The following is an 11,850-nucleotide window of genomic DNA, read 5'->3' as shown; positions in this document are numbered from 1 at the left end:
CTCAAGCCTCACAGCAACATGCAAGCCACCACAGTATGACAAACTGACAGACAAGTTTGTCTCCCTTAGCTGTTCGAAACCTCTCTGCCCTCCCCTTACCTGGATCCCGCAGCTCTGTCATCCCAGCTTTTCCCCTGCTTCCTGCCTCTTGGGGTGGGGCCTGTCTCCCTCCCCTTACCTGGATCCTGCGGTCTATGAATTATTACATTAAAATATCTATTTTGGGGCACATGCCTAGAAGAAGTGAAGGCAGGAATGCAAAGAGGAGCCTATACACCAATGCCAATTGCCACACTTTTCACAATAGCCAAAAGGTGGAAACAACCAAACTTTCCACCTGCAGATGAACACAGAGAAACAAAATGTGAATATACACACAATGGACTGTTACTTAGTCATACAGGAAAATGAAGTCCTGATGCACACCACATGGATGCACCTTGGAAATATCATGCTGACCAAAGTCAGTCAGTCACAAGAGGACAAATACTGTATCATCTCATGTACATGAAATAAGCAAATATACAGAAGCCACAGGTTATCAGGGTGGGAGGGAGGGAGGAATGGGGAGTTTCTGCTTAGGTCATTGAGAATATGGTAATGGTGGTGGAATGTTTCAGAAAAGATGACAAAAATGGCAGCACAACTTAAGGAATGTCATCAATATCACTGAATTGTACACAATGAAATAGTGTATGTTCTGTTATGTATAAGGCACCCTGGTGGCACAGAGGTTAAGCATTCAGCTTCTAACTGAAAGGTCACTGGTGTGAACACCCCAGTCGCTCCATGGGAGAAAGATGCTTCTGTAAAGATTACAGCCTTGGAAACCCTATGAGGAAGTTGTACTCTGTCCTAGAGGGTCACTGAGTCAGAATTGACTTGATGGCAGCGGGATTTTTTATGTATATTTTCACCACAATTTAAAAAAAAAAAAAAATCTATCTTGATAGTTGAGTTTTTTACCACCAATGCCACCCCTCCCTCACCCTAGATCTGCCCTGTACTCCGAAATATGCTGGCTGAAGGGAAAAACAAAACGCAACATTTTCAGGAGATGAAGTCCTTCAGGACTGGGGAAGCAGGACAGTTTCAAACCCAGCTTTCACTCCAATCTACCATTTCCGACATCATCTCCTGAAGCCAGACTGGGACTCCCCCAATCATCAGCTGTTTCCTAGCAGGGCATGGCAGCAAGGGCACCCTGTCCAAATCAACAGCCCACTGCGCAGGCATTGGTGGCGAATCGTCACCGAGGAACTCAGGGCCTTACCAAACCAGAGCCCAGACCAAGCTGCGTAACGTAAGAAGCCCCAGCAGGAGCAGTGGAACACAGGCTCACAGGGCCTTGGCCAAGCCATCTGCAGGCAGATTATGTCTGGCCTGCCCTGTTTGTTTGTTTTAATCTGAACTAATGTTTTTCAACTGGAAGATTTTACATAAAAATCCAGATTTCCAAATTCTCCTGAAAACTGGGAAGATCTGGCCACATCTGGCCCATAGTCCTCATAGAACAATCAGCAAGAGCAGAGTGGAAGCCAGCCCCTCGCTGGGCCCCTTGCTGTCACTTCACTGCAGTCCCCACCTGGCTGCCTCAGGTGTGACCTGCCTGTTCCTCAAGTGCTGTGGAGGCCCTGGACTTTGACTCCCTCTGCCTGGTCCCTGCCCACTGCTCCCTCTGCTTGTGTTTCCCTTCATGGCTCCTTGCTTCATAGTGTCTTCCCTGTGTCGTATGGAACCAGTGTGTAGAAGGGGAGCACAGTGAGCAAACTCACCTTCACCTAAAACCACCTGCCCTCAGTTAAACACCCTCAATTAAACAGGAGCTACCACTGCCCCCTGGAAGGAGACTTGATCTTCTATTAAGTAGGTGACGTACAGGACAGGCAGCACAGGATTGGTTAGTTAGAGGACAGAGAGGTTGGTTGGTCTTCACCCAGCCCCATAACCATTTCTCAACCACCCACCTACCAGTCTCCCTCCACTGTCCCCTTTCATGAGCCACGACGTCCTCCGGACAACCGCAGACCCAGCACCATGTTTCTCATCCCATCCTCTCTCCCCCATATTCTTTGTTGACTCAAACATCTGTGTCAATTCACAGTCTTTGAAGTGCGGGTGGGCAGAGAACAATGAGGACAAGCAAATGGACTTCGGGCACCTCAGAGCCACCTACCACCAGCCTCCCTTCAGCACAACCACAACCTGGAACGCAGCCCCTCCTCCTCCACCACCAGAAAGCACACGGGGTTTGCTCTCATGCTCTTTCATTTCTCCGATAAACAATCACTAAACCTCGGCTCGGCTGCTGACCAAAAGGTTGGCGGTTCAAACTTACCCAGCAGCTCTGAAGGAGAAAGACCTAGTGAACTGCTCCGGTCAAGATTACAGCCTGGAAAACTTCATGGGAGGGGTCCTTCTGTGTCACATGAGGTCGCGATCAGTTGACAATGAACTCAACGGCACGTAACAGCAACAAACCTCTCCCTCACTTTTAATTAATTAATATGTGAATAGCTTCATATGTCTGCCCCAACTTGACAGAAAAATTTCCTCTGACTTTCGAGTGCAAAGGAGTATGTCTTCCATATCTCCTGTTGTCTCCATACCACCGAGCAAACTGCCTGGTATCTGACAGCGGCTTCCCAGCCCCTCTGGACTCATTGGTTGGGCAATTAAAGTAGGTCACCCGTAACCCACACAAAGGACCCCCCAGGTTTGGTAGGAAATGGCTTCAATTTATCCCCTTCATGAAAGACTCTTGAAGGCTATTCAGATGAAGGAGAGAAATAAGAAGGATTTGAATTAAAATAATAAATTAGTGGTAAAAAGGGCAGCTAATATGAACTGAACACTTGACATATGCTGAGAATTTAAAAACCTGACCTCATTTAAACCTCAAAGCAACCCCGTGGTAAATACTACTCTTACCTCCATTTTCTCAGTTATGGACACTCAGCCTAGAATAGACTGTGATGTTGATATTCACATCACACGTGCCACCATGGAGATGGTTTTGTCCCACATGAGTCTGATTCTCATTACTGAGTCACACTGTCCCTGCGTGGGTCTGCCAAAGGACATTTTTGGACCAAGATGAAACACTGAAAAGAGTTGGATGACTTCTAGTGATAGCAGAGAGGGAAAAGGATGCTGGCACAAAGATCGGAGGCTGGGCCGAGAGGAGACATGTCTGAAGTGATTCCCACTAGCCACAAAGTCAGTGGCATCTTCCCTTGGGTACCAAAGGCAGAGACCACAAAGGAAACACAGTTTGAGAACCCCAAAGGAGAAAGCTCTATGAACTGGGAGGCACCCCTTCTCACCACCCCACACTGGTCCTAGCCACCATCATCAACTGCACAAGCCACGTGCAACAGCCTCACACCTGGTGTCCTTGCGTCAACGCTTGCCTGGCCAGATGCTGCCTTTGTGTGATGGTCAGGATGAACCTCTGAAAAGACTAACAGACCACACACTCCACTGCTTACAATGCCCCTGAACTTCAGACTCCTTAGAAAACCCCCCAGGAGCCTGTCCTTCCTGCTTTCCTCCATAATGTCCCCTCACTCCTTCTGCTCCAGCCACTCTGGTCTGCTTGCTTCCTTCCATGCACACATCTCTCCTCAGGGCCTTTGCACTCGCTGTTCCTTCTCACTGGAATGCTCTTCCCCATTTTAAAAGCAGATTCCTCACCATTGGGGCCCGGTGTACGTAGGTGTCTCTTTAAAGGGCTCTTCAGAGGTCACCCAGTCTGAATTAGCAATCCCCACCCACCCACTCACCACACATAAAACACAAAAATATCTTACACAACACCCAATATATATACACCATATATATCACACATACACAACATACAACACACGTATACCACACACAACTACATAATGCAAAACACACATACCCCTCAAGTCATCTGTGATTCCATTCTGTTTCCGTCCCTAGCATTTACGCCATTTGCAGTTCTCTGGGATATTTCTCGATTCACTTCTTGGTGTTTGTCTTCCTGCCCAGAATATAAGCCTCCTGAGGGCAGAGTCTTTGCCCATCTTGACTGACTCCATCCCCAGCATCCTGACAGTAACTGGCACAGAGGGGATGCTTTAAAGAGGCTGATAAATGAAATGGTCGAGGAGGCTTCTAAGAGGAGATGGGGGTCAGACTGGGCCTTGAAGAAAGATGTAAGGAAAGAGAGATTCAGCTCTAAGAGGGAAGACTGGCACCACCAAGCAAGGGGAGGACGTATAGGGCCAGGGCAGAGGGATGAAAAAAACAGCACAGCTGGCAGAGGTGAGATGTTGCTGGAAACGGAAGCCCTGGAGTTCCAGGCTGAGGAAACACCTATATGGGCTGCGGCATCAGACAGGCTTGGAGCAAACGGGTCCCAGGACTGGTCACTGTCATGAGGAACCACCAAGGGGATGGAGCCTGCCAGAAGTTACTGAGTGATGCAGAAAGGCAAGGTGGCAGGGCATCAAGGAACCCCTCACTCCACATGTGTGGAGGGCTGGCTCCCGTAGGAGGCAAGGCCCACCTCCCCAGCTCGCCATTCTGGCTGGTTATTCCTGCCAGAGGCATAAAAGGCTAGACTGTGGAGCCATTGCAAGTCCAGCCTTTAATGTCAGCTGGCTCTGGTTCTGCCACTTGAAAGGCCCTGAGCTTTCCCAGTCACAGTTTCTCTCATCTCTACAAGGAGGGTGAGACCCAGGGGGTGCAAACCATTAACATCCTCAGCTCCTAACCAATGCATCAGAGGTTCACATCTACTCTGAGGTCCACCAGAAGAAAGGCCTGGCAATCTGCTTCCGAAAAACCAGCATTGATAGCCCAGGGGGCACAGTTCTTCTCTGACATACATGGGGCCTCCAGGAGTCAGAATCGACTTGACAGCAGACAGCCACTGGTTTGTTTAAGGGGAGGTCATTTGAAATGCCAACCTCTCAGTTGCTTTTGAGAGAATCCAGTGATGGAATATCTGTGCAGTGCTTGGCTGTACAGTATGGCACAACAGGAAAAACACTGTCACCTTCGGATTCTTATTCAGCGTTCCAGTCAGGGAGCAACATGGTGGCGCATAGTGAGTTTGAATCCAGTGTCATCACTTATGAGCAATGTGACCTTGGGTGAGGGACTCTACCTCTCTGTGCAAAATGGAGATAACGGCTGTGGGGCTGGTGTGACGATTAACAAGGTGGCACATGGAAAGTCCTAAGAAAGGTGCCTGGCACAGCTGTCACTCAATAGTGACGGTGGCAGCTGTTGCTATTGGGGTTTTTATCCAGGGGCTCATTTATGGACAGAGGAAGAAATGGAGGTAACAAGGGGCTAAGAAACTTGCTCACGTCCACACAGCTAGAAAATGGTGGAGCTAGGAGTTCTGGTATTTACTCTGGTTCTGGTATTTATTCCAACAGCAACATGAAAGCATGTGCCTGCAGGGTGGTCCAGAAGGAATTCTGCCAAGGTCACTAGTCCTAGTGGGAAAATGTGGACATGAGAAGACCATTGTCATTGTCAAAAGGAGGCAGAAGATAGGAGCCAAAAAGAGGGCATAGCACTTCATGAGTTAGGGATGCTGGGTTTTAATTCTGTGGCCTTGACAAGTCACTTCACGCCTATTGTGCATCATTCATTTATTCACTCATTCATCCATTCATTTAACGAAATGGTGAGTGAGCATCTACTAAGTGCCAGGCACTGTTCTAGGCAGCAGGGCCACTGTGAATGAGACAGTCATGGATTCTGGTTCCCGGAGCCCACACCTGGTGGAGCACCTGGACAAATCACTGGACGACGACTGTCAGGGACAGTACTGTGATGAGGGGGAGACCTCCAACGCAATCTGGACCACTCAGAGGTTCTCAAGTTCCTGTTCCAGAAAAGGGCTTCTCCCGGGTAAGAGGTAGTGTGTGCTGTCCAATGAGAAAGCACTTGGTAGCTGGTTTTTGTTTGTTGGCTTTGTAGTCAATGTTTGTTGCATTAATAAACTGTACAATAATGACAATAACTGTGTAATGAATGAGTGCTTTGAGCGTCATCCCCTGCAGCAAAAAAAAGAAAAAAGAAACCACTGCCCATGAGTCCATTCAGACTAATGGCTGCCCCGGGTGTCACAGAGCAGAGCTGAGCCCCAGAACGTTTTCTTGGCTGTCATCTTTACCAAGGTGGATTGCCAGCCCTTTCTTCCATGGCACTACTGGGTGGATTCAAACCACCAACCTTCAGGTTAGCAGTCAAGTGCAAATTGTTTGTGCCACCATGGGACCTTTGGAGGGACATACTATCTATCAAAAGATGAAACCCTCCGTAGATTTGTAAGTAACTGTTCTCCTGACCCCTCTGCCTCAAGGGGGGCCTCTACTGCCTGGGACCCCCTACAGCTCAGGACTCTCCCTACAATTCAGCAAATAAGGGGCTAAAGCCTAGCCCACCGGAAAAGTCTCTTAGGACCCTGCTCCTGCTATTATGATAGGTTGATACCCTGTTGTTAATTAAATATACCAGCCTGGGTAATGGTGCATTGCTTATTTACATGTGGGGAAACCGAGGCACAGGAAAGTGACTGTACTTGCACAAGGTCATTCAGCTGGCAGATGGCAGGCGTGATTTAAATCTCTGACTCAGTGCTCAGGCAGTTAGCCTCTTGCGTGCTGGAAGTGAAGACTCACAGAATAAGGACCTGGTCCCTGTGAAGGCTAGTGCCCGGTGAAGGCAGTGTGTGGAGCACCTAGGAAGGTGAGTGGTCCTCTGTGAAGGGCCCAGGAGGTAAGGTCTGCAGGATGAAGGGATTGCTGAAAGAGCGCATGTGGGTGGCCAGGGCAGGCTTCGGCAGGAGGAGAGGTCCTTAGAGGGGCTCTTGGTGCCATGAGAACAGAAAACAGGTCTGGCTCTGGAGGCGCCTATTGGCCTGGGGCTGCTTCTTCCTCCAGCGGAAGTGGAAACCTGTCCTTTGCTTTCTCTGGACCAGTCAAGCAAGGACCCTCCCTCCCTCACCCCCCACTCAGGGGCAAATAGCTGCTACCTCAGTTTCCCATCTCTAACAGTGTGCTTGTCCCTTCACAGCCCCCTTACTTCCCCTCTCTTTCCCCTCCCAGAGACATCAAGGAACAACGTGCTGTCAGGAAGGAGCTCCGTACCAGGTCTGGCCCTGCCTCAGTTTCCTCATCTGTCAAATGGTATTAAAACCATCATGACAATGTCAGTGCATTTCAAAGGCAGCTGAGCATATGGTCAAGAGCCTGGGTTCAAATTTCAGCTTCACGCCTTCCTGCTGGGTCACTCCTGGCCAGTTAGTGCCCTTGTCTGTACCTCACTCCCCTCCTCCAGGAAGGAGATCATGATTACAACATGACTGCTGTAAGGATCAAGACTTGACCAGCACTCAGCTGTGCCTGGCTCTGAGTCAATGCAAAATATGTTTGCTATCACCATCGTCGATAGCAACTGGGCACTCACTGGGTGCCAGACACTGTGGTCCTAACTTGCTGGGCAAATCCGGGCCTCATTGTCCTCTACTGTCAGACAAGAAAGCATTTAGCATCTGGCTACTGCATGGCAAGCACAGCACGTAACATGTGTGATTTCACATGATGCATGTGACAACCCTCTGCAGTAGTCATTATTATGTCCCTTGTACCTGTTGCAGTTAAGGAAACTGGGCCTCACAAGCCATATTTCAACCCAGCCGGTGTCATTGTGAGGCCCCAGGAAGTAACAAAGCCCCCTGAGACACATAAAGTGCTTCATCTCATTGAAGAATGTTTGCAGAGAAATTTTAATCAGTATGTATTGTTCTGCATTTTCAATGTGACAGGAATTCATAGCTAATGTGTGTTGAGCACTGATTTATAAGCAAGAGCTCATTTTATGTGCTTTCCTTCCATGTGTTACCTCATGAATCTAACAATATCATTATGAGAAAGACGTTGTCATTGGCCCATTTTACAGATGAAGAAACTGAAGCACAGAGTGGTTAAGTCACTTGGCCAAGACCACACAGTTGCAACGTGGCAGAGCCAGAATTCTAACACAAGCAGAAGGCAAGGAGTTTGGGTCTGGGAGTGAGCTGTGCTCATCCTAAGTTTATTTACTCTTGAAATTCTTTCCATCATCCCACCTCTGATAAGACCTACGATCACACCTCTCCTAGACTTTCAGTTTCTTCCAGGGCCTCAGCCCAAAACCACTTAGCAAGTTCAGTATTTTCTTACCATGAAAATATTTCTATTCTCTATTCAAGGACCCCACCCATCTGCACACACGCTGCAGGTCTGTCCAATGACAGTGGTGGTATTTGAGTTTAAAGGGGCACCAGACTTTCCTCCAGCAGACTGCTCTGTGGGGCCCAGTTGAAGCATTTGGACCAGCCTATCTCATGCCAGCTGTCTTTGGTGCCTGGAATGGCACTCTGTGTGCCCAGTTGCTGTGGCATGCCAAGGGTGGTTCCCCAAGAACAATGTGGTGCCCTTGTCTGCCAGACACACATTGGCATGCATGTGCCCACAGTCCCCGCACACATGAGCACGGGCTGGGGAGGGTAAGCAGCATACATGCACAAACACACATACACACACTCGTGCACACGCTTCGAAACTTTAACAGGGCGGCAAATTCATAAACCTAGGCTAGAAGTTGGGCAGCCCCAGTAAAACGCAAGGTTTGTGTCAGATCACACAGTAAAACAGAAGCCCGGTTTCTCTTCCAAGCTCTCTTTCTGAATATAGCAAGATTTGGCATTTGCCTTCCCCTCCACCCATTATTAACATCAAACGCTTGGTTCCGCATGTATGACAGTAAAAACCAATTCACGTCCTTAATACATCCGTCGCCGTCTGAGAGCATCACTTTTACAGATGATGCAATATTAGTAATTTCTTTTTCTTTTTTTCCTTTTTCTTTTTTCCATGATGTCATATGCTTGAACACTAGCAAAAGACAGGATAAACTGGTACCAGTTAAAAACGTTCAAAGGGTTGGCAGGGTCTTGCTTCAAAAAGTGCAACTCAGCTAATGCTATGTGTCATTGAGGTCTGCGGGACAAGCCGGGCACGCCACTCACCTAACCCAGAGCCGTTGGCCCCACTCCGGCTTTCTAAAAAGCCCGTCCGTGTATTTACTGAGAGTGTCATTTCTTCCCGCCCCCCAACTTTAATCAGCCACGCAGAGCACAAAACCTACATTCAACTCTGAATTTATGACTGGAGGCTAACTCCTCCTACGCGTATTTATTTCACTTAACTCTTCCAACCCTATCCTCTTGGCAGTGCCCCCCACTCTGAGCGCCACGCTAGCCTCTGAAAAATCCATCGCCTGCCTTGCGGGTTCCCCCACTTTTGCAAGAGCAGCTCACTCGTGAAGAGCCGAAACCCTTCCACAATCCTGACCGGCTGGATCTTTTCCGTCTCCTAGTCTTAGATGTGAACCCCTCCTAGAAGGTCCGAGAGGTATGATTCCAAGACTAAATCCAAGAGGGGGAAAAGGCAGCAGAAACGAGACTGTAACAGATCCCAAAGCAAGCTGCCTACTCCATTGGTCTTTAAAGGGAGCGCTGAATGACTATCAAGCACATCCAAAAAGAAAAAAGAGAAACAAAATAGTTTAAATGCCTCAGAACATCTGCTGCTGTAACTTAAAAAGCAAACAGTCTTTAAGGGCCCCCATATAGTAAAATGCCAAGCATGAAAACGGGGAAAAAAAAAAGCTAAATGATAAGAATCATACAGCTGAATGGCATGTGCTGTCAGAAGCCGAGTGAGGGCTGAAACGGTTAAGCAGCCAGCGGCTGGTTAGTAGCGCGAATCGCTCCCGTGTCCCGCGGAGGGGAAAATCCTCCCCAGGACCTGGCCTCGGAATCCCGCCTCGGCTCCTTGATTGCGCAAAGTTGTCTGAAGCCGGCTTTCCAGTATTTTCCCTCCTCGGCCCGGGCGATGGCACCTCTCCTCCTGGCCTGTCTACCTGTGCGCGCGCGCCGGGAAGCCGGACGAGGGGCCGGTCCCGGGACTCCCGACCTGGGACGGAGCCGACCGCGCTGCCCGGGGAAGGAGCGGAGGGAAGGCTGGAGGCAGAGAAGGAGGAGGCTGAGACAGAGCGCAGGCGGTTACCTTGGTCCACAGACCCCATGATGCGCAGGGGATGGCAGAGCCCCGGTCGGAAGGCAGCTTCTCTCTGCATCTGGAGGGCACGGGGGCTCAGCGGGCTTGGGACGCAGAGGGGTCGCTTGCACGGCTCAGCAGCCCAGGGGGCGCCGTCCGCGTCCCCGCATGCTCGGGCGCCCGGGCCGGAGCCTCCAGCGGCCGGGCTGCGCCTCGGCTCCCGGCGGCGGCGGCGGCGAGGTCGGGGCTCGGCGCTCGGCTTTCTCGAGAGGCAACGCGACTTCCTTCCCCGCGCTCGTGTTTATAGGCTTTCAATGCAGTAAAATAACGGGATTCCCTCACTGTTTCCTCCTGTTTACCCAGCGCCATGGAAACCGCTGGATCCTATCCATCTCCAAAACGAAGGGCTTTCCTGCAAACTTCTCACTCAGGAATCCATGACGTCGCCTCCTCCGCGGCCAGCCAGCTCCGTGGCTCCCTCGGCCGCCAGCACAAGTCCCTGATTGTTCGCGAGAAAGTCGGGGAGAGAGAGGGAGCTAGGCGAGCGAGCGAAGCGAGGGCCCGGCGCGGGGGCGCGCGAGCGCGCAGAGCCACTGGCAGCCCCTTGCAAGCGGTACCCACAGCCCCTTTGCAAAAATCCTGCCCGAGACTCCCCGTTGACCCGTTTTCCAAGCGGGCGCCCCGCAGAACAAGCTGCCCAGACTTCACTCCAGCGTCCCAGGTTGCAGGAACCCAGAGCCCTGACCCAGGGGCTGCCCCCCAATCCCTCCAGGCCTCTAGCTGCCCCATTGTTGCTTTCAGGGATGGTGAATTGGAGGAGGAGAAAGGAAAAGAAATCAATAACGGTGCCTTGTGTCACCTCTCCAACTCCATGATTTTTTTTTTCGTTTATTTTTAGATTCATTTAGAAAATCCAAGGTTTCCAGCCATGCTCAGAGACTCCAGCAATACTGCAATGGCCAAAGAGACGCCGAATCCAGGCAACTCGTGTGTTTACATGTTCTGCATAAACAGGAAAATAAAGGAAAGGGATGTCGTGAACTCTGGGGAGGTCTCCAGAAGGCTGTCTGTGTGATGCCGTTCGGGGTTCGCATCAGTAGGCCGCAGACCCTGCAGGCCAGTGAGAGGGGATGGGTGGAGGTGTCCGGGCATTTTTTTCTGGATTTAGACTAGATTTGCGTCTAACCTGCCAGCAGGGTGGGAAATCCTGGCCGAGATAGAGCCCTCTTTGAAAATGGACAGTTCAGATACTGTTGTGAGCTCTGATAAAACTGTGGGTAGCAACCAAGCCTGGTGATTCATCACCCGCCCCCCCCCCCCACTTTCTCACACAGAGACTTGAGCTTAAAGAGGCATTGAGAGGGAGCTGGCCCACATCTGTGGGACCTCTCCAGTGCTGGCACCAGGGCCCTCAGTAGCCTCCCTGGGCTCTCAGATGGGACCAGTCCTGCTGGTTCACAAAGAGCAACTAGGACCAGGCCTGAGGCAGCCACTTCCCTCATGGGACTCCCCTGGTCTCCAGGGGAGATGTAAGGATTAAATTTCTGCTTGCCTCAGTAACACCATTCCCCCCAAAAAATACCAAACTCACTACCATCAAGTCAGATCCAATTCATAGCGACCCTTTGGGTTTCTGAGGTGGTATCACTGCAGAAGGAGATTGCCCATTATTCCTTCTGAGGAGTGGCTGGTGGGTTTGAACTGCCAGCCTTCTGGTTAGCAGTCAAATGCCTTAGGCACTACGTCCCAGAGTTCC

The 11,850-nt window shown here is 50.3% G+C and overlaps 1 protein-coding gene across 1 annotated transcript in view; it reads right to left on the bottom strand.

Annotated features, from left to right (window-relative positions):
• Nucleotides 1-10,173, bottom strand: part of NFATC2 (nuclear factor of activated T cells 2) — a 153,849-nt gene extending 143,676 nt beyond the window's left edge. Inside the window, exon 1 of the mRNA XM_007938426.1 lies at nt 10,104-10,173. Within this exon, the coding sequence (XP_007936617.1) occupies nt 10,104-10,173 (70 nt within the window). The remainder of the gene's footprint in view (nt 1-10,103) is intronic.
• Nucleotides 10,174-11,850: the final 1,677 nt, after the last annotated feature.

This window comes from Orycteropus afer, unplaced genomic scaffold (assembly GCF_000298275.1).
Source record: "Orycteropus afer afer isolate SDZICR_OR568_19922 unplaced genomic scaffold, OryAfe1.0 scaffold00049, whole genome shotgun sequence".
Taxonomy (NCBI): Eukaryota; Metazoa; Chordata; class Mammalia; order Tubulidentata; family Orycteropodidae; genus Orycteropus; species Orycteropus afer.
This window is presented reverse-complemented; position numbering and strand designations above follow the sequence as displayed.